This window comes from Pelobates fuscus, chromosome 4, assembly GCF_036172605.1.
Source record: "Pelobates fuscus isolate aPelFus1 chromosome 4, aPelFus1.pri, whole genome shotgun sequence".
In the NCBI taxonomy this organism is placed as follows: Eukaryota; Metazoa; Chordata; class Amphibia; order Anura; family Pelobatidae; genus Pelobates; species Pelobates fuscus.
The window spans coordinates 345132474-345156669 of record NC_086320.1 but is presented as its reverse complement, the minus strand read 5'-3'; the positions used below and the strand labels follow the sequence as shown (position 1 = coordinate 345156669).

At 38.4% G+C, this 24196-nt stretch overlaps 1 protein-coding gene across 1 annotated transcript in view; it reads right to left on the bottom strand.

Moving 5' to 3' along the window:
• CUBN (cubilin) overlaps positions 1–24196 on the bottom strand; it is a 211485-nt gene that overhangs the window by 153546 nt on the left and 33743 nt on the right. The window contains exons 6-18 of the mRNA XM_063452505.1: positions 20500–20603; positions 17548–17674; positions 15777–15945; positions 14484–14615; positions 10644–10739; positions 8964–9088; positions 5825–6011; positions 4918–5036; positions 4088–4322; positions 2919–3100; positions 1944–2106; positions 1159–1349; positions 213–369 (exon numbers count right to left, since the gene is read on the bottom strand). Of these exons, the coding sequence (XP_063308575.1) occupies positions 213–369; positions 1159–1349; positions 1944–2106; positions 2919–3100; positions 4088–4322; positions 4918–5036; positions 5825–6011; positions 8964–9088; positions 10644–10739; positions 14484–14615; positions 15777–15945; positions 17548–17674; positions 20500–20603 (1987 nt within the window). The remainder of the gene's footprint in view (positions 1–212; positions 370–1158; positions 1350–1943; positions 2107–2918; positions 3101–4087; positions 4323–4917; positions 5037–5824; positions 6012–8963; positions 9089–10643; positions 10740–14483; positions 14616–15776; positions 15946–17547; positions 17675–20499; positions 20604–24196) is intronic.

Genomic DNA, 24196 nt, shown 5'->3' with positions numbered 1-24196 from the left:
GCAAAATGAAAAGATTATTAGGTTTGATGATCAACCAGAAAATTTGTAGGTCCTTAGGATATTCCAGGTGGTCAGAAGGCTAAATAATAAATTATATTTTCTCACAGTGATGATCTCTGGGAGTTTATTATATGCTTTCAAAGTTAATAAATGTCTATGTGCTTGTATTTTTGCTAGGAAATATTATATATTTCTAATATGACAATCCTTACCAACTTGATATAATGCTCTGAAACTCGACCTGGTGGCAGAAGCATCTGACTTGAATTTTATCCACAATGCGTTTTGACTCGATGTGATGGAAGCAGGAATCGAACTGTTACAGTATTTGTTGATGAGTGGAGCAGTTTCTGTAGCTCCATCTTTTATCTAAATAATATAAAGGATATCTATAGTAAATGTCAGCAATTTAACCTTGCAGTAAAACATGGCATTATAGCGAAGAGAGTTCAACCAAAGAAAATTCTTAATTTATTTAATGAAATATTATAATATCATTGTTATACTCATAACTATGGATTGCATCTAACTGTTTATTTAAAAGTGATCTATGCCATGGAAATCAATGCTTTAGAAGCCTTCATACGGTTTATTATGAAGAAACAAGTCTTCAATTAAAAATTTGGATGTCAGATGTCAAGCAAAAACAAAAACAAAAAAAAAGCCCACAATCTATTTATCTTTAACCTACTAAAAGGAAAACCTATAGTTATAAAAATAACAATAGTTTTTTCGGGACTATAGGTTCTTTTGTATCATTGTGACTACTGTCCACTATCCTCTGCTGATAAATAAATTAAGTAAAGTAAAGATTATTAACCTCATTTCCAGTCCTGGACTCCTTCGCTGCAGCCGCCATACAGTTACTACAACTACTAAGTTTGTTCCCCATAACTAGATGTCTAGCAAAAGGACAGCAATGAACATCACATGGGGATTCAATTTATGAAAATTAGTAGTCTATGATGACATTCTTTATTTCCCATTCCTAGTTAATCCAAGATGGGAAGCGTATTATTACATTTTGAAAAGTAATTTTAACAACATTTTACTTTGCAACAATGCAATAATGACGTAGCCATGGATAAAAATGTGATTTCCTATTTTTCTAGACAGAACTAAAATTTGCTCTCCAATGCAAGCCTGGAGGTCCAATACCTCTATGTATGTTAGAGAACATCCACCATCACTTTCCAATTCCAGGTTGGTAAATCTTAGATTAATGTGGTCACTGGACGATTGTCTAATAATATAAACACATTGTTTGCTCTCAGAGTAAGCATCAGGCCATGAAGGAGATGTTATAAAACCTTCTGGGTTATTAAAGGTCCCTCCACATCCAGGATCAGCTGGAATAGAAAAAACCCAGAAAAAAACATTAAATGAAAGAAAATATAGCTACTTCCTAAATGAAGTAGACATTGCTAGATATCATTTGTTCACTATGTATTTGGTAGTCTACATAGACTCAGATTTGATGAGAAATATGTTGATGGTGCTCAAATTTGGTAGGCTTGCCCAACTATGGCCTTGACTTAATATTTTTGGCTAAGCTTTTCAAATTATATATTTTTGCATAAAAAATTATTTCATATTTTATAATATTTTTATATATATTTTTATATATTTTTATATGTGTTTGATATTTTAATGTTTTTTTTATATATTGATATATTTCTTATGTGTGGTATTTTGTTTACTTTTTACTATTTTGAAAAAAAATAACCGGAAAAGCTTTCCCAAAAATATTAAGTCGAGGTCTATGTTTTTTCTTCTAAGCAATGAGTCAGATTAAGGAACCAGTGACCCTTAATTTTGGTTTATGCTCATTAGAACGTATATTGACTAGACTAGAACTTATATTGAAGCTCGATAAGTTATTATAAAATGTAATGCTATATTTTCACCATGACACTCCCATAAAACAGAAAGTTTATACTCACCAGGTAATGATGTATAAGTGATCTGAAATCCCCTATCGGACATTGAGCTATCAGAATGGAAATGAACCCAAGCGTAAGGACCAGATGTTTTGAGTGGAACAGGTGACTGAGTAGTACAATATTTTTTAAGGACTGTATCTTGGGGAAGCAGGCCATCTCTAATCTAAAACAGTGCGTTAGCAAAGAATTAAAAAAAAAAGTCAAACTGAGCACATTTTATTCTTTTTTTTATTATCACAATATTGATCATTGATATGTCTAAATAAATAACAGTAGAAAGAATATGATGTATCCTAACAAAATTTGTCGCAAATAATTGGTACACAGGCTGTTAGTTATAGTGTATTGACATTTATCAGAGAGATATCTTAAATATTGTTATTTTTGTTGTTACAAAGTTCTATGATGTTATGAGTTTCTAAATAAAAGTTACATTATTTTACTGATGTAAAATGAAATGTATTGTTTTCATCAAGTCATAAAAAATATGTAAAAATAGTGGATTTGACAGATGACATACAGACAGACACATATTTTCACTTGTAATCAAACCACAAAAGTAGTTTATATATATGTACCGTATATATACTTACATAAACTCTATTCCTAGCTCAACTCCCTCTTAGTTCTGTGTTTTTATCCACCTTTTCTCATATTAAATCCTTTCCCCTGATTTCTGGAGAAACGTATTTCTTTCAACAGCCTCAATTACCCTGTATAAGTCAGTCACTCATTCAGTACTACTCATTGCCTCTCGTTGTCACTCTCCCCATTACTCCCCCATTTTCACAAATGTTTCCTGATCTCCCCCTTCCATGATTTCACTTAAGAATATCAAACCGGTTTAATTCCATTTGAATATAAGATATTTAGATCACCATTAATGTTTATATCAACTTCATTATATTTGTTATATCAGAAAATGTATTCACTTTAAAAAAAATATACTTAGCCATATGAATGTGTGATATTTACCTCCAGGTAATCATTTTCACAGGTGTTGTGATTTTCGAGGTATAATGTTCCAAAGGAAAAAGTGATGGAAAGTCCCGGATCAGTGCTGATTGTCCAATAGCAGTCTCGATTCGGTGGATAGTTCCCAGGGTAGCCAGGCGAGGCAATTAAACCATACGTTCCAGAAATGTCACCTCCACATTCTGAATATAAAATGAAAGCTTAATGAAGTTTATTGTTTTCTTTTGCTAACTCATTGATTATTTAATTGCATTACAACTGGATTGTTTATTTAGAAATTCTGAAATGGAAAATAGCTGTCTCCGGTGTAACAATTTATGCCACAAGTGATCTAATGGGGATTGAGCCTCAAAATCGTGGGGCCTACACTTTATGTCAATATCCTGTGCAAGAATCACACAGCGTATGAAGGAACATGTGATGTAATATGAGGTACTAAGGCCAAAGAGTGCATCACCAATGAAATCTTAACCTCCCCACACCAAAAGTTATGCAACATTGAAGGGGCAAAATAAATAGCTTGGAAAATAGACACTCTGGTCTCTTTTACAAATGTGTTGGTAAGTAGCTGCTGTAAGTTATTTTATTAATAACAGCTGGCAGCTTGGAGCAGCTACCATAACTTATTGCTATGTACCAACCACTGGCCTGTTAGTATCTTGCTTCCAAAAGCACAGAGACCCACACCGGAGCATGAGCACTTCACCCTGTGTGGCACATGGTGACAGGCAAGTCACGGCTGGCCAGCTGCCCATTTTGTCACAATTGGATGCATAGGGAATAAACATTCAGAGGATGGTGTTACTGTTTTTGATTTAGAGATAGATGGTAAAGAATAGTGACACGGTTGCAAACATTTTGCTAAGTAGAGGGTTAAGGCTCCCATACTGAATAATGGGAGTCATTAACTGCTTTCTAGTGACCGACTTTCAGTACTGGCAGCTGGTAACTACCTGCACAGTAACGATAAGCAGTTGATCTTGAAAAAGTATCAATAGTTTGGAAGGGTTTCATTGTCTCAGGCCGAATGACCTTGTATATGCGCACCTTTACACAAAATATACCTATTATGCAACAATATTTATAGTAAACATGTTGATACATCCTAAAATGATTATACATGTTGATACATCCTAGAACATCATAAAAATGTGATGAAACTATTTTACCTGGAGTTATGGATTCCCAAGAAAGCTGAAAACTTCCAGCACTCGAGCTACTTTGAGATTGAAACCAGAGGAACAAGGAATTATGGGAGCTCACAACATTTCCTGGAACATTTGTGCCACAGTACTTTCCTAACTTAACACTTAACATCGATTCTCCATCGCGAATTTCAAGGAACTCTGAGTCACATGTAGCACTGGCCTCCAACTGGAAGTGATCGAAAGTAATACGCAGACTCTGAAGATAGAAAATGTAGGTTCATTTTGAGAATCATCAGTGAATCAATGGACGACGCACTGCACATTCTTTTAAAACATCCTGAAGATTTTTAATGACTGTGTTTTTTTTTTACCAATCATAAATGTGGGTACATATGTGCATATGATGTCAACTAAGGCCCCAAAATTTCTGATGGGAGCCCTGTATAAACTTTCATATTACTTCTGTGATGAATACAAGGGATCGGTGTCTTTCCCTCTTAAACACAGTTTAGTGTCCCTTTAAGCATTCCTCCTAACATGATGTTTACCTCCTAAACACAGTTTAGTGTCCCTTTAAGCATTCCTCCTAAACATCATGTTAGGAGGAATGCTTAAAGGGACACTAAACTGTGTGTACGAGGTAAAGACACCAATCCCTTGTTCAATATTATTATTTATTTTACTTCTATGAATCTTGAAACCTGGCACTGAAAGCACTGGATGGCAAGATAAGCATCACATATATGACTATAATTGCTTAATAAAAGTGTTATATTATGACTTCCGTGATTGCAGTTAGATGGTAAATTGGTATAAAGCAGAGTTATATTGAATTAAGCATTTGTCCTTACCTTATCTGGGACTGTTCTGATTACCCAGGTACAGCTCAGTAGATGTTCGTACTGTTCGCCCCCTGGATTGTTGGGGTAACTTAATGTTCCTGATAAACCACTTAAATCCCCACCACAAGCTAAACAAGAAAACAAAGACTTACAATTTGTGTAATCTACTGCAACACTGAATTATACATATTTGCAATAAATACAAAATAATGACATTACATTGAAATACAATTCTTGTTATACAAAGTTAGTAGTATACATACAGAAGCAGTATGTGCAACTTTAACCTATTTCCCATTCCTATAATCCTCATAAACCCCTAGCCTCAATCATATTACCACAACCTTAAAATCCCAACACCCAAAACCTAAGCAATCACATCACCAACAAGTTACTCAGCACCCATAAAAATAATCACACATAATGACATTACCCCTCTATCCATAGCACCATCATTTGGGATGGGGTGTTTGAGTGGAGCGTCAGTGTGTTAATGTGGGTTGTATTTGTGTAGAGAGTCAGTGTGTGAATGGGGGTATCTCTATTTTTAGCATCAGTGTGTAAATGAGGATGGTTTATTTATGTGGACTGCCTGTGTGTAAATGTCAAGGGTGTAATTATGTGCAGTGGTAGTGTGTGAATGTAAATGTGGACGGTGTATTTCTGTATAAGATCACGGTGTGTATGTGAAGAGTATATTTCTATGGAGCATCAGTGTGTGATTGTGGGACTGTAATTATGTGTAGTGTCAGCATATGAATCTGAGTATATTTTTGTGGCTTGTTAGTGTGTGAAAGTGGATGATGTATTTCTGTTGAACGTCAGTGTGTGACCAAGCGTAAGAGTTCTCAGTCAGCCCCAAGCAGACAATATATAATATATGACCATATGAATAAATAGGCACAGCAAGGGGTACCTTGTTTGGGGATCTCACAATGGAATCCAGTCCAGCTGTTTGTGCAGTTACAGGCATAACTGTTAATCCCATCCGTACAATTGCCTCCATTCTGACAAGGATTGCTGGAGCATTCATTGATGTTATCCGTACAGTTCACACCATTCCATCCTGAATTACACTTACATAAATAGCCTGATACACCGGGCTATAAACATCGTAAAGGAAAGAAAAAAAATTAAATCTTAGTATATTTAAAGACAAACATATTTCCTATTTCCCATAGAGTTTGCTACTTAATGTTATAATATTTTGGTCATTTTACAAATATTTTATTCTACAATTAAAGTTTTGGATAGGCCTGCTTAGAGACCTACCATGTTTCCTTTAACATATGCTGTTGGGTGGTATATGAAAAATGTTGCTTTCTAGTATGTACTATTTGTAGCTAGGAGAAAGAAATTATGTACCCGGTCAAAGTAGTTCTTGGACCACTTTGTCCTATATAATTTTACTTTGATTGAGTACGTCAAAGTTCGTCACTAATAAGTAAACTGATTCCCTACCAACATATAGAATTATTACAGGTCTAAGAACACATGGTAAATCTGGCAAATGTAGTTATAAAAAAATATATCTATCGATGGAGAAGACTTGCGTTCCAAGATTTAAAATGGCCAAAGGAGGGCACAATATCTTGAAGCTAGCTGAGAATTTATAGGCTGGCTTATATTTTAGGTCAATGAGTGGGTTATATAGAACAAAATGTAATTATTTTAGTTGTACGCTGGACACGCTGTTGGAGGACCGACCACGGTCTCCAATGGCGGTTTTCCGATATATGCAACTAAAACATTATTATAACTCTCTCCCACATAAGGATAAACTACGGAGAGAACTAACGTGGTTTGAGGACCTCTGCTCCCGTGGTGCATCACTTGGGAAAACTATCTCGAACCTCTATCAATACTTGTTGACCGATTCCACATCAGAAAACAACACCTTCCAGCGATGCTGGGAAAGGGCCATGGACAAAACATTCACTCCGACACAATGGGACAAAGCCCTGATATGGCAACATAAAAGCTCTTCTAGCTCCCGCTATCAAGAGGTAAATTACAAACTGCTCTCCATGTGGTATAGAACACCGGTATTGCTTCACAGGATCTTCCCCCACTACCCCACCAACGTGCTGGAGATGCCAGGAAGACAATGGGACTCTATTGCACATCTGGTGGGAATGCAGGCTTATCGCCCAGTTTTGGAATCGAATCAAATCAGACGTTCTCCTAATCCACTGAGACGATACCGAATGGTCGGAAGAATTAGCCTTACTACACATTTCCTCACAACCATTGTCCGCATACAAAAAATCTATTCTGCACCACCTATTGAACGCGGCCAAATCACTCATTCCGGTATACTGGAAGAAAGCGGATATCCCCACAAGGGAAGAGTGGATTCATAGAGTTGAGGATATCAGGGCGGCAGAGATGCTTCAGGCAGAATTGACGGGCAGGGAAGCAAAATACGCAGATACATGGGCGCCGTGGTTCACCTTCCGCGCGAGACCGTAGGGGGGGTGCCGGCGGGGGGAGGCTTGGGGCCGGGGGATGGTGCAGCCCTTGCGACATACCTATTTCATACATTACGACCTATGACCGCCCTATGACGCTAATGGTAGCAGACATCACACCCCACGCACTGACCGCACCACCCCGACTGGATAGGACATTACCACGGATGGCTCAAACTAACAAAGACGCCCTCGGAGGGCATACACACACACAATTAATTAGCCAGAATATGCTCAAACATTGCCCTTACTAAGGCTATGCAACAAGGTAACGGGACACGTGCCCTCACAGAATACGGTGGCGACCTTCAGATCCCCACTGTCCTCACGGATGTAAGGGGACGAACCAAGACGGGTCTGACACTACTGTTGCGTTCGCGACCGGCCAGTTGCTAGGCATCCGATGACTTGGCCTAGTCTCCGTAGGGACTCTGCAACACAGGACAATAATGGTTGACTAGGAACTGGTTGGACACGCAAAACACTTGATTGTAGGGGTGACGCTGAATTCACCGACAAACATATATAGGAGCCCCGTGACTCCACACCCCTTACCCACGTATGACAAAACATTATTCATATTACGAGGAACCCTGGACAGCACTCATCTCATGCCTCCACCAATACATGCTACCTACTAAGCAGCTTCCTTCGCACACCATCTGCGACACACACGACCTGGCAACACATAGATCAACCAGGGACATAGCATGGTCGTTAGAAGGACCAGTCGGGCCTCTGGGAACTCCACGAAACGGCGACGGAGATGGTCCCGACGGGACATTCCCGGTGATTTCCCGCACTGGATCTGTCACACTAAATACGGGCAGCCACAGTACGAATGGGGGCAACATATCTGGTAGACCATACCACTGGAGGGACTATTTAACACACTATAATGAGATCTCATTGAACCGGTACCATTCTCTTCTCTTTCCATCTACAATGGCTGTCCTGTGCCATGCCACTTTACTGCCACCACCCATCACCGGACCCCTTCTGGGTCATGCTATACTTTAACACAACACATCACATCACACTTTCACACTTATCGACAAGAAATGATGACACTAACCGTTAGTAGACACGCATTTTTAAGGAACTACTGCAAATTAATATGCCCACACCGCTCTAGCTCTTGGTGGACTTGTTTGGTTAACCACGGTCTTAACGAGACGTAGCGATGTATCTCCTGATGGGGAACACGGTGGTAACTGGAACATGTGATCTCGTGTAACCTGTTATTGCAACTGTAACTGACTCTGTCTCCGAATGTACCTTCTGTTTAGATATATGATGCTTTTACATTGTAATCTTGCATTCTGTTATTAATGCGGGCCTGCGAGCCCAAACTTTATTTTCTACATGTTTCAATAAAAACTGATTATTCCAAAAAAAAAATTTTAGTTGTACAAATTAGTTTTTATGCATGTTCACAGTATATTTTACTAATATGGAGCTTTGTGTTACGCATATATATACCTATGTATGTTATATACATCTACACAAGATTTAATTCAACGTGCTATTTTTTTATATTTCATGGGATTTAATTTGCTTTGTCTTAGTGTTCTTAGCACATACCTTGCACTCCCCATTGACACAAGGGTTGTCTTTTTCACAGATGTTACTGAAGGGCAAACAACCAGTGGAGCCATACCCATTGCCATCGTAACCGGGTGGACAGACACAAATAGGCAAGACACCATCTATTACAGGACATCAAAGAATTTTATGGTGTTTGAATATGTGGCAAATATATGGCAGAGAGTGCCTGTTATCCTATAAAACTGTTTGTTAATGTAGAACCATTCCATGGAAAATAGCTTTTTTTTATTTATTTTTTAAATTTTCATATTAAAGAGGCAATGTCATAAAAAAAATGTAAAAACATATAATTAGCAGACAACATTTTTTTATTCAATTTACATTTGGTGTTTTTTTTTTTTTTTTTTTTTACACCCATGTGTCTGGTGTAATATCAAGGTTAAGTTACAGTTAGTTATGCTCGGTAGGTTTTATTTCTTTTTTAATCTTCCTTAGTAATTTTTTTGTTTAATAATAATTAGATTCGCTTCATAAACCCACCATTTATGTCCCTGCACGTTGTTTTGTCTAGAATGTTGGATACAATTGATTGTACTGTATTAAAGGGGCAATATAGGCACCCAGACCACCCAGTGTCCCTGTTCACCTTAGTCCTTCAATCTAGAACATTGCAGTTTTAGAGAAACTGCAATGTTTACATTGCGGTACTAAGGCTGCCTCTAGTGGCAGGAAAGCATTGAGGTAATGGTTTCTTCTAGAGAAGGTCCAATGTGTGTGTGTCAAGCGACAAGCAACGCACATGCAAATTAGCTGCACTCATCGGTTGACATCAGAGGAGGTGAAGCATGACCCAGCACCGAGGAACATTGGTGCTGGCTTTACATAGCCGGGGGGTTGTCGGGTCAGAGGAACACATTAGTGTTAGGAATACATCTTTATATTCCTAAAGTGTTCCTTTAATGCTACTGTACTTTCTATATCCAGAAACCATCTACAACAAAGATGTACAAATAAGGCCATCGCAGGTCATAGTGAGTTTTCGGATATCACCTGATTTAAGATGCCAGATTTAGCTAGCTTCCAAAGCCATTGAAGATTATGTACAGTTCAAGGTTCAGTGCAGTCTATGGCCTCAAGATTTATTTTTCCTTTAATGGAAGATGGGACAAATATTTTGAGAGATAAACATATGACAAAGACAACCATGATATAACTTACTCACCAGGTCCCATCAATACTAAATATGCCCAGGATATTGTATATCGTTTCTATGGAACCTACTGAAGACTAGTCATACCTGATACATGATGGAATTAATAATAATGTTTTTTATGACAGCTTCTATCTGCTCCAAAGGCGTCAAACTCCAGCCCACAAATGTAAAAAACTCTATTTATTATACTTGAGCGTTATGTCAAGCACTCCTGATCTACATACTTGTCTGTTTTTTTCACTTACGTTAATACGAGTGATGCACAGTTAAACATTAGCATTGGCAGATACATTGCCCAATTTTCAGTAAAATCGATACAATCAATTATGTGTTTTTAACATTTAATTTAGCTATCTGTTTACATGAATTGCACAGCACAAAGCTATTTTAGAAGATTTATTTTAGTATCAATTATTGATTATTATTATTATTGCCATTTATATAGCACCAACAGATTCCGTAGCGCTTAAGCGATTAAGAAGAAACGTGCTTAATTTTATTACCTTCAGCAGGAGCACAGGAGGCTAACGGGTGGCATCCTCCATTGTTCACGGAACACACGTCTTTTTGGCTACAAGTATGTCCATCTCCGTCATAACCTAGTTTAATGACAAATTACAAAAATAATATTACACATGAACTATATATTGACAGAATTACATAAATAGTCATATTTCGCTGGGAAGGAAATATCATCACTGAAAAATATAATGTTAAAACCATTTATCTTTTATTCTCTCACAAACTATTCCTGCATTTGTGTGTGTTGTTCTTTTGCACTATTATTTCTTAGTTTATGAGAATATCAAGTAGAACAGATATCATTTTAACCACATCTGGTGTCCTCTCCCATTCATGTATTAACAGAAAGAATAAGAATATACACATTCTAATGAGTAGTTTGGATTATTAATCTATTCATTCTGGTCCTTAGAATGATACAAACGTTACCTTTGACTTATAGACCTTTTGTACTAGTTGTATGAACTTTAGATATTCATTAGATGCTTTGAGTTTAAACGTTGCAGGGTCTTCTTAATAGTGACTAAAGAAGGTACACTTCACAGTATCCAGAAAGGCAAAGCATTAATTTCCCATTTTACTATTAATCAGGTTATGACTCGGAAACCACGAGTGCCATCTAAAGTGAGTGTTTGTCTGGTCATTTTGTCTTTGATTGTTAGACATAGCTGACACAGAGCATGCTTTGTTTACATGAATTTCTATAAAATATCTCTATGCAGGAGAATGACAAAACTAAAGGAAGAACTAGTGTCATTAAGACTGGATTGAGACATATTGATAAAAATATAACTTGGCATACTATAAAGCTTCAGAAATGAATAGATTATTGGTCCTCAGGATACCTAGGGCTACCTATTCTCAAAACTAAACTCCACAAGGGCTCACAGTTCTAGATCAACATATGAATTGAAAATATTTTATCCATCCAATATCATAACTTCCAAAGAAAATAATTAAAAATATAATTTTAAAATTCTGTGAAATGATGGAGGTGTATTGACATGCACACAAATATTGCAACACATGTTGCAATAATACATTCCCAATTAAGCCAAATAAATTATTAACACAAACAAGGATCAAGTTTAGATTTTAATTCTTAGTTCCTGTGGATCCTAACAATTTAGGTGCTCTAGCACATCCTAAAAAAATCAAATTGGCATCTGTGAAGCACATGCTGGATGTGAAGGACTTTCTACTAACATTAATTATGGTTTTGATAGAATATTTTTGGATAAACTTTTAAAATATTTTTTTTTCAAAATTTAAAAAAAAAATCTAAAAAATATGCCATATATAAAAATATGTTACAATTAAAATATAAGAACATTCTTCAAAATATTAAATAATTTGAAAAGCTTATCCAAAAATATTAAATTGAGGCCTATACTGTATTAGTTCTATGGACAAGTCTAGATATAGTGGAGCATATACTGCAAAATGCGTAAACTCGGCAGATGATGGAATAAGCCAAGGCTGGAACTGAACACATAATTTCTCAAACATTTAGTTATTCAAATTTTAAATTAAAGTTTGTCGTCGGTAAGCTCACCACAAGCAGCTCTTTCAATTTTATGAAACAGAAAAAAAACATGTTTTAGATAATTTTTTCAAGGTTTTTAATTTACTTTCTGTAACCTTGTGTTCTCTGTCAAGGGATCGTGTCTGGATGTAGCCAGCAGGTTGAAGATCAGAATAATAGTCATAAATTCTTAGAAAAGCTGCTTCAAAGTCCTAATTCTGATACTGGCTTAAAACCTTCAAACAGGTCATTTACATAAACATGGGAATTAAAGCCAAAACATACATGGTGATTGGCAGAAATTCAGTTATTTACTTTTTCACTGAAGCCAATGATATGTTTATATTTCAACAAGATACAAGAGAATCCTTTCTGGCGAATAGAGCACTATGATGTTAAACTGTTTCTGGCATGCAAAAATTGTACTTGAACATGTCCAGATTAAATATTTGTTCTATGTTTTTGTTTTAATAGAATGGTATGTAATTATGAATATTATTATCACTTTAATAAAGTGTATTTATGTATATATTTGAAAACTACTATTATACATCACTTGCATATCTCAAGTTGGACTTGAGAAGATGTCCTTCATGGGCATAAAAAACTTAAGAAGTCATGTTTCCATAACTATCTCAGAGTTCCATGCTTGACTTCAAATTCCAGACCAGAACCGGTGGCATGCTGATTTGACCCACAAAGTCGAAACTGCAGTCCGCGACTGGTTTCTGGTAACTGAATCTTTTGGAGCACGGCCCCAAGCTTTCGTTTTAAAGAGCTGTGTTTAAAACAGTGTCTATTCCTAAGGGTATTTGCAGAAATGTATAAAGTCTGAAACGTGGTGCTGGTCTGTGCTCATCTGCTGGTCAAGCTGGGAACTCTATTTTCTTTTGTGTTACCTTATGAATGATGTTCCTTTTGTATATAGAGAGAGATATAATACCTGGCATTGGTGAAATGTTATTTACAATCTGTTTTCATCATCCATTTGCACTGGGTTTTGCCTGTACTACACTTTTACTTATGTATGTCTGCCATTCTTTTGTTATACTATTCTGCTGATACCTATTTTAAACAAAAACTGACATTACACTTTATTACTGATTCGATTAGTGATTATATTTTCCTGCAATTGCCTTATCTAAATAAACATTTTTTAAATTTTTTTTTTTTTAAACGTTGATGATTTTCCTTTAATCCATTCATTGCCAACACAAAGTAACCCAATACGCTGACCTTTCAATCACACCATTAATGGGTGACTATTACATTTCGATCATTTTGCTTGCAAACACAGCAATGCAAATTTGGAGCAGCCCTAACATTCACACTGAAAGGACAGGGCTCACAAATTCAGTACTCAAAATGCACTCATCAGTTTGGGCTCTGTAGTATGTCTTAAAAATCCCCCAAATAATGTTTTTATTATTTAGATAGGTCAATCTGTAAGCATATGAGAACTTCCTGTAAACTTCCTCTGCTGCGTTGACTTAAGTAAGGTGTTAGGAAGCTCTGGAGCAAAGGAATCTGCTTCGGAATATTCTCATTTCCTGAGATTGTCATTTAGAAGAACTATTCTGGTGCACGGCTTATATGCCTATTCAAAACACCTTATTGTTCATGTGCAGAAGGAAAAACCATCAACAGCAAGTAGAGTTTTCCAAGGAGAATAGACGCGTTTTACCATGTGATTTGTTCAAAGGAGACACAGTTTCTAACCTATAGTCTTCAGGACTTGTCAAAAAGCACAGTTCCAGAGTTTGCCCACTGGTCCACAGTAGGAACTAATCATTATCTTTCCTATTGGTTTTCCCAAGTTGCCAGACTAGTAACAAAACAAGCTTTAATCAGTTGTTCATCCAGAAGACCTGTTTTATTGTCTTTGAAGTAAAGGGAAATGACTTTGTTAACCTTTGCTCTACGTAGAGTTACATGACTTTACTGCAAACATTAGATAGGTATGCTATAATCTAAAGGAAATAAAACCAGCTGAGAGACATGGAGATTAACAAAGCAGAATTCTAGGGAAAAGTGTTTAAAGTTGAGCAATAAAAAAATAAATTTTCCATTGGATTTCATTGGGATTGTTAAAATTTTCCAAAATTGCTCAAGAATTATTTTTTTTTATAAACTACCCAAGATGACCAATAGCTTGGAATTCTTAAATAAAACATATTTCAATACACCCATTTTTAAAAACCATGAACAATCTCACACAGTATCACAATACGGTATGTTTAGCACCTGTACGAATAACTACAGTTTTTGCATTCTTCTTGCATCCAAAGTGTTTTACCTGGTGGGCAAGGACCGCAGTGATAGGATCCCATAGTATTCATACATTTGACAGGTGGAGACACCGAGCAACCTCCGTTATTTGTATCACATTCATTGATGTCCTGGCAACTGTAGCCATTTCCTTGCCAGCCTTTAAGACACAACACATGGTAAAAATTACATTCCATCAAAAACTGATTCAACAATCTAGTGACTCAATACTTTCTAACCTCTTTCATTCAGAGCAAGGGATCTGCATGTTGTTATTCTATTTGGTTATTAATTTTAATTAAAGTCAAACCTAGATCACTTGAAGATATATACATAGGAGAAGGTTGTTAATCCAATGGCTCTGATTACCACTAGGAAGTTTAGAAGGAATTTTCTTCCCTTTTGCCTGTGGAAAATTGACAATTTCTTCAAAATGAGTTTTTTTTTTATTTTTTTTTTGCTTTTTCTAGATGTACAGAAAAAACTGAATTGTAATAAAAGTTGAACTTGATGGACATGAGTATTTTTTTTCTACCTAAATCTCTATGTTGAATAAAAAACAATGACTATATGGTCACGTTTTCATTTGATTGACTAAGATCATCAAGTTGATGATCTCAACCGTGAAAAGATGGGGCCAGCTGTGGTGAGACCGTCGTGGCGGTGGAGAAAAGGTAAGTTTAACACCTTTGCACTCTACAGAGGGGGGGGGGGGGAGGTGGCGGTGCCTAAAAATGTATTCAGCACTATAATGTTAGGAATACATGTTTGTATTCCTTACACTGGAGTGTTCCTTTGAAAGAACTACTGCTAATGTCTTGGTGCCAGAGATCACAGGACATGTTCAGAGGTCTTGTGAAATCCATGCCTTGACTCATCAGAGCTTTTCTGTAGCACGAGCTGGACAAGATATTAGGCAGGTCAGTGTGGCTGGTCAGTGTACATGTATACGGTAATTCACATAGACCACTCCTAATAAAGTAAAAAAGTGTAAAACCCAGACACTTTTGGAAAAGCTGTAATGCAATAGTGAATTAAGTGCAGTAAGCATGTATCTTTAAAAATGTCTCTAATCAACGACACAGTTAAAGAGATAACTAGCCCAATCATTACAGGTCAGAGTTAATGCATATTTCTTGTTTCAAAATATTTTTTGTATAATTTTCATCTCTACAAACATAGAGTACACATACATGGTTTATATTTATGGTCAGATCACTGGATAAACAGATTAAAAATGAGTGTGTAGATCCTTATAAGAACAAAAAGCGGCCTCTGATAGATATGCAGAATTTTTACAGGATGTGAACAAGAAATATACCTTCTGGACATGTGCCACACGTGAAAGATCCTTGTGTGTTAAAGCACTGTACCGGAGGATTCTGGGAGCAGGGAGGGTTGGGAAGCAAGCATTCATTGATATCAGCACTACAGACAGAACTCCCAGGAGGCGACATCCATCCTGATTCACAGATACATCGGAATTTGGGCTGCCAACAGCAATGCCAAGTTATAAATAGAAAGAGTACATAAAATGTGTTAAAATACAAGTAACCTGGCACTAAAATGACTAAAAGGGGGAGGGGACAATAGTTAGCTTTTTCAATGAAATCTCTAGAATTCTACTAAATTATATTATATACAGTGTGTGTGTTTATATCATATAAACATTCACTATCAGGTAAATGCATTGTTTGCATTCATTAAAGGATCACAATAGGGTCAGGAACACAAACATGTATTCCTGACCCTATAGTGTTAAAACCACCATCTACCCCCCTGGGCCCCTCATGCCTCCATAAATATAGCAAAACAATCTTACTGTATTCAAGCCTGAAGCTGTAACTCTGCATGCTGTTTGACTCAGAAAAACAAGCAGTCTGCTGACATCATCAGAAGTGGTAGCCTGATCTAATAACAGTGCTTCCCCATAGGATTGGCTGAGACTGACAAAGAGGCAGATCGAGGGAAGAGCCAGCATGATTCTAACACAGCCCTGGCCAATCAGCATCTCCTCATAGAGATGAATTGAATCAATGAATCTCTCTGAGGAAAGTTCAGTGCCTGCATGCAGAGGGTGGAGACACTGAATGTTTGGATGCATTTTAGGCAGCTATGACCCAGGAAGGATCTCCAACAGCCATCTGAGGAGTGGCCAGTGAAGTTATCACTAGGCTGTAATGTAAGCACTGCATTTTCTCTGAAAAGACAATGTTTACAGCAAAAAGCATGAAGGTAATGATTCTACTCACCAGAACAAATTCAATAAGCTGTAGTTGTTCTGGTGACTATAGTGTCTATTTAAATATCATTTGCATATTGTTAAAAGTCCATATTGGTCACAATAATAATACTAATGTATTATGTATGGTCAGGCTATACAGTTTACCTATATTTCATTCTCAACACCAACTGTGGTCTGTAACAGTCAGGGAACCCAGTGTAAGACTATTTCTGGGTACATCCAGTCTCTTTCTCCCTTGCCTTTGTCTCTCATCCTTTTGCATTATTTCCTAATATGTCCCTAATATTTTTCACTCAACTTTTTATTCCTTGACTTTCCCTTGCCATCTTTAAGATGTCCTTCCCAAGCTTAACTTCTGTGTGTCTTCTCTTCTTTTCATGCCACACAGATAAACATATATCCGAGCTTGCCCTTTCTTAAACTAGGAGAAAATGCTTGATGTAGTCCAATGCCTAGTCTGGTTCTGCCATTTTTTTTCCTACATATTGGCCATCAGCAATGTCCCAGTGTCCACCGATTTCCAAGTTCTCAACCTGCGAATGATTGTGATTGTCTACATAAAGACGGTGCTGATGCCAGCAAGTCTTGTACTGCATTGTGAATTCAGTTCTAGGTTCACACTCGATACGCCATCAACTTGAGACACACAATTTTATATTGCTAATAAACTTTTTAGTTTTAAAGTGAGATTTAAAAGGTAGATCCCCAGATGTTGTAGAACTACAACTCCCATGATGCTTTGCATACCTTTACAATGCTCTTAAATGACAAAGCATCATTGAAGCTGTAGTTTTAAAACATCTGGGGATCTTCTTTTTGGGTTTACCAATAGGCAACATTAGCTTACCTGATTTAACTGAGTTCGATCTAAATCTACACAGATGCCATGTATACAAAGATCACCCGAATCCACTTTGCAGTCATCATACCTTGAGGTACATTGTGGACCATACCATTCAGGCGGACAGGAACAGCTAGAAATTATGACCAGTGAATCATTATATAAACCCTTAAGATCAGGTATATTTTCAGTCTGCACAAACTAGGGTAAGTAAGGGTTTGGAAAGTAACCCAAACTCGGCCCTGTAATATTAATTCCACTTGGACTACTGAATTCACTACTTAGCAGTAGACTTTCTTATTGTAGATATACTATTCAATATTGAGCTGAATCTTTTTCTAATCTACAATAATTATCATGTGCTGGAGACCTGTTACTTTTTTCTTAGAAAAGGAAAACACATGTTTGAATACTCATGACATAACATGAGTCACCATTTCCCTATTTTTCTATTATTACACAAAATATATCACACTGTTCATTTATATTGTTTTATTGCTATTGTTGAATAAAAGTGCCGAAAATAATATTTTACAAAAAAATCTTTTATATATCATTGATACTAATATTTTGTTTTTATTGTGGTGCTTAAAGTGTTCCTTTAAGTTGCTATATGTGCATTGTAGCAATTTAAAGGAACACTTTGAGCACCATAACAGATCCATTCGAATGAAGTTGTTATGGTGCAAGCTGGTCCTGGGAGCGTGTTACCATAAGGGTTTAACCCCTTAAGGACCAAACTTCTGGAATAAAAGGGAATCATGACATGTCACACACGTCATGTGTCCTTAAGGGGTTAAAAACCATCAACAAATGGTTTAACTCCAAAGTATTAAATCTGATGCCCGATAGCTCTGCCCTTTTACTTCCGTTCCGGTCCAAGACTTCCATCATGAAGCCTCAAACTGGGCGGCACTGATTGATTTAGAGCGTCAGCTGATGCTCTCAGCCTTTAAGTATTGAAGACTTTGGGGTTCGTTAACTGTTCATTAACAGTTTAACCCTTAAAGTAAAGTATACGCCTAGGACATTTGTTATGGTGCCCAAAGTGCCTCTTTAAGATTAGTTAAGATTAAAAGCTTATACTTTGAGTTTCAGTTTCACATAAACTTTATATTTTTTTACTTTTTTATTATAGTTAAAAATACAATATTTATAAACCAAGGCATAGAGATACAGAAAGAAAAAGGAGGTAAAATACAACATTGTTTTTGAAGGTTTCCACTAAACAGTACCCTCTTGTTTTGCTTATTTACTGAAAGCAGGTGGAGTTGCCTGAGTGTCAGGCCATGCTAAAATGGTTTGCCAGAATCTGCTGGGACAGTACCAGGGGACTCGTAGCACCATAACCAATATAGTTTACTATGTATGATATCATTTTGAAAAACTAATAATTGCACATTTTTTTATTTTAATTCCCTTCCTCAAGTGCATGAAAACATAAGCATTGTTTTAAACTTGACTTTCCCTGAAATTTATGATATTTACATTTTACTCTGTCTTATGGATGTACATTTTTTTTTGTAATTAACATTTTAATTAATACTTAATACTTGTAGCAAAAAGAGGGGGGAGGGAAAATAAAGTAGGTCTGTTCCTAATGTAGAGTATACACAAACTATTAAAATCTAGAAAATACTTTATTGGTTAATCATAAAACTTTAAAATAACTATCCCAGCTGTGACTGTCTGACTAGGTACAGGACAATAGTGGCAGTCAAAAGCCGAGAACAGGCAAAATAATAAACAAAATAAATAAAATAAACAAATAAAGAATTGTACAGTTAAGTTAGACAATACTAAACTGGGTTACTAATCATCGCCGTAGCAGTGTGTTGAGGAAACTGGAATGAAGTTAAGGCATCGGCAATACTCCAAATCCACAGCCAAAAAACCCAGTTAACTGTGCAGTATAATTAGATACAGTTGTATCGAAAACATCAAAGAATAAATATGATACCGTACAAAGTGTGTACACATAGAGAGACGGGACAAAGTGTTTCTATGGTAAATGTGATCTTAGCTTCTGATCGTGATAATAAATACACTTGTTCCCTCTACTGATGATATACATATTGTAAACACAGTTGACTGGGCAGTGTAACAAAATATATTGTAGTAAAGGTGTCAAGGATAAACTAGATACAATACAAAGTATCTAGACACTCAAATAGAAAGGAGTTCTTATCAAATACAATACAAAGTAACTGGACACTCTCAGATGCCTAAACCTGTATTCGGATAGTGATATACCAGTCTGTAGCGATGAAAATATGGCACTGTACCTGCATCTACCTGATAATTTCACTAGTTCAATATTAGGCACACAGTGTAGTAAGCAGGAAATTGGAATGGTGCCTTCAAAGGCGCCCGGTACAGGAAAGGCAATACAAGATAATTGAGAGGTGGAAAAGTCCTACTCCTGAAATAAAGTCAATCAGCACAGATATAGAGAAAAGAAACTGACAATTCTCAAAAATACCCTGATCGGTATAAAAATCTAATGTGCCCCAGACGGCTGCCCACCGTCTAAGTCCCGAAAGTGACTATATAATCAAATCGTGGTACATCATCGCCAACATGTTAGCCATAACGGGGAACATAGGAGGCACATACAGAATTGTTTCCAAATGCCCTGATCGGTTTGAAAATCTAATGTGCCCCGGACGGCTTACTAACGTCTAAGCTCCGTGCTAAGTATCCACTAGCAGAAGTGATATCGAGGAGCACACATAAAATGTCACGCCCCGACGCGCGTTTCGCCTAACTCAGAGGCTCATCATCTCCCCCCGATGAGCCTGAGGTTACCCCCTTCTCTGTTCCTTGATTTTGGGATAACTACTTTTTGGCCATCTTCGTAAAGCTATACTTAATACTTGGTCTCAAGATCCATCAAGATGAGTTGAACAGCCTCGTAGAGTGTGTAAGTATGACAAAGTATATTGTCATAGAGATTACCTGTAACTTCCGGGTGTATTCATACATAGTCCTTGGTTATGACAACCCAGTGCAGTACCATCATAGAGTTGGCATTCATTGACATCTTCTGCACAGATGGATCCCTTAAGATTAAAAATGAAAAAAAATTGTTTAAAAAAAAAAAATTATTTAAAAAATATATATATGAATTTACATTATGCATAGCAATATGTACAAGAAAAATTTATTATTTGTACTATAGAATTGAACTGACAGCATTACAACTAGAAATTGGTCAAGCACACAAGAGTGGAATAACCTTCCACAAATCTTCCAGAAAATATCCAATCTTCCATCAGTGTAAAATGTCTAACTGCAACATCTCTTTAACAACTAGCGATAATGTTAATGTTGACCTATTTACTTTCTAGATGTTTAAATAAATCAGATGACAGCATTGTATTTCAGCAGTGTGTTATACTGTATATTCATTTGTGTATGTGATATGTAGTGACGTCCGCGAACCGGCGAACCGGGCGAACCGCCATAGACTTCAATGGGCAGGCGAATTTTAAAACCCACAGGGACTCTTTCTAGCCACAATAGTGATGGAAAAGTTGTTTCAAGTGGACTAACACCTGGACTGTGGCATGCCAGAGGGGGATCCATGGCAAAACTCCCATGGAAAATGACACAGTTGATGCAGAGTCTGGTTTTAATCCATAAAGGGCATAAATCACCTAACATTCCTAAATCACAATGGATATGGATTGACACCTGACATATGACATATTGACACCTTGACATATGGATTGACACCTGTCCTCAGAGACCCTGATACACACTGACACAGAGCAGAATAGGGACTGTTCCCCCTACATAGGGTCACTTGGCAGATATGGATTGACACCTATCCTAAGGATCCCTGATACACACTGACACAGAGCAGAATAGGGACTGTTCCCCCTACATAGGGTCACTTGGCAGATATGGATTGACACCTATCCTAAGGCTCCCTGATACACACTGACACAGAGCAGAATAGGGACTGTTGCCCCTACATAGGGTCACTTGGCAGATATGGATTGACATCTGTCCTCAGGGACCCTGATACACACTGGGGGGGACCTACTGTCCTCCCCCAGCCCCCACCCCTGCATGGTGGGTGGGGGCCATAAAAATAATGAGGGGGGGACCTACTGTCCTCCCCCCGGCCCTCACACCTGCGCGGTGGGTGGGGGCCATAAATCACAATGGGGGGAGGACCTACTGTCCTCCCCCCACCCCCACCCCTGCGCGGTGGGTGGGGGCCATAAAAATAATGAGAGGGGGACCTACTGTCCTCCCCCCTGGCCCCCAACCCTGCGCGGTGGGTGGGGGCCATAAAATACAATGGGGGGAGGACCTACTGTCCTCCCCCCTGGCCCCCAACCCTGCGCGGTGGGTGGGGGCCATAAATCACAATGGGGGAGGACCTACTGCCCTCCCCCCGCCCCCACCCCTGCACGGTGGGTGGGGGCCATAAAAATAATGAGGGGGGACCTACTGTCCTCCCCCCCGGCCCCCACCCCTGCGCGGTGTGTGGGGGCCATAAATCACAATGGGGGGAGGACCTACTGTCCTCCCCCCCACCCCCACCACTGCGCTGTGGGTGGGGGCCATACAAATAATGAGGGGGGGGACCTACTGTCCTCCCCCCCCCGGCCCCCACCCCTGCGCGTTGGGTGGGGGCCATAAAAATAATGAGGGGGGGAACCTACTGTCCTCCCCCCTGGCCCCCACCCCTGAGCGGTGGGTGGGGGCCCTAAAAAAAACAATAAGGGGGGGACCTACTGTCCCCCCCCCCAGCCCCCACCCCTGAGTGGTGGGTGGGGGCCCTAAATGAAAATCCCCTCCCCCAATCAAAGGTGACTAGGGGTCCCCAAGCCCCTAGTCACCTACCCCCCACCCCAAAAAAAGTTACCCCCTACCTATCCCCCTCACCCTAAAAAATAGTGAAGGGGGAATAAAATAACTAACCTGTAAAGAAAAATTCAACTTACCATTTGACGTCTTCTTTTTTCTAAAATCTTCTTTTTTCAGCCCCCAAAAAAGGCCAAATAAAAAGCCATAAGAACCAACGCAATTAAAAAAATAAAATTAAAAAAAACGAGCGCAAAAAAAATAATCCATCTTCACCCATGGAGGGCTCCGCGCAGACTGACCTCTGCAGGGAAGGGGAAGGCTTATAAAGCCTTGCCACGCCCTGCAATTAGGCTAAGAACACTCTGATTGGCTGGTTTAAGCCAATTACAGTGCTCTTTGTCATTTTACACAGTGTGGGAAAATTTCAAAGAACTTTCCCACGCTGTGTAAAATGACACAGAGCACTCTGATTGGTTAGATTCCAAGCCCACCAATCACAGTGCTCTATGTAGGGTGAACAGTCCCTATTCTGCTCTGTGTCAGTGTGTATCAGGGATCCTTAGGATAGGTGTCAATCCATATCTGGCAAGTGACCCTATGTAGGGGGAACAGTCCCTATTCTGCTCTGTGGCAGTGTGTATCAGGGATCCTTAGTATAGGTGTCAATCCATATCTGCCAAGTGACCCTATGTAGGGGGAACAGTCCCTATTCTGCTCTGTGTCAGTGTCTGGGGGGAGTATCTGCAGTAATACAGAGTGTCTGGAGGGAGTATCTGCAGTAACACAGGGTGTCTGGGGGGAGTATCTGCAGTAGCACAGGGTGTCTGGAGGGAGTATCTGCAGTAACACAGAGTGTCTGGAGGGAGTATCTACAGTACTACAGAGTGTCTGGAGGGAGTATCTACAGTACTACAGAGTGTCTGGAGGGAGTATCTACGGTAATACAGAGTGTCTGGAGGGAGTATCTGCAGTAACACAGGGTGTCTGGAGGGAGTATCTGCAGTAACACAGAGTGCCTGGAGGGAGTATCTGCAGTAACACAGAGTGTCTGGGGGAGTATCTGCAGTAATACAGAGTGTCTGGGGGGAGTATCTGCTTGTAACATTTATATGCACAGAAAAAAAAATAATAATAATAAATTGAAAAAATAAAATAAAATGGTTGCAGTTTCCGAATGAATCTAAAATGGATGCTGTCCAGTAGGTGGGAGGGTCTGCTAGGGAGGGTGTGCTGCTGATTGGCTGGAATGTGTCTGCTGACTGTGAGGTACAGAGTCAAAGTTTACTCAATGATAAAGAATAGGGGGCGGACCGAACATCGCATGTGTTCGCCCGCGGTGGCGAACGCGAACATGCTATGTTCGCCAGGAACTATTCGCCAGCGAACCGTTCGGGACATCACTAGTGATATGTATATGGGGTAATGCAAAGGGAAAGTTGTGCAGCTGAGAGGAGAGTCTTATAAAGGATGAGTTTTGGACTTTACATGATTACTGCCATGCAGTAGATACACTGTATCATGGCCAGCTACACATGAGAACAGTAAATATCATTGGGTTAATGAGAGCATTGGAGACGTGTTTATACTCAGATGTTCCTACAAGAAGATATTTAACCATTAACTCACAATGGACACCAGTGAGGTCCACCAGACTAGATATGTGTAAAAATATGTTCTGTTTAGGCAAATTTGGCCATATTTTACCTGTGGAGTCTTATTAAATGGAAAATACTTTACAGGTAAATCCTGGGTGAATCATTTAGTTTGCATATGGATTACAGGAATCTGATTCGGATGAACTAACTAAAACACATTTTTGCACACAAGTCCA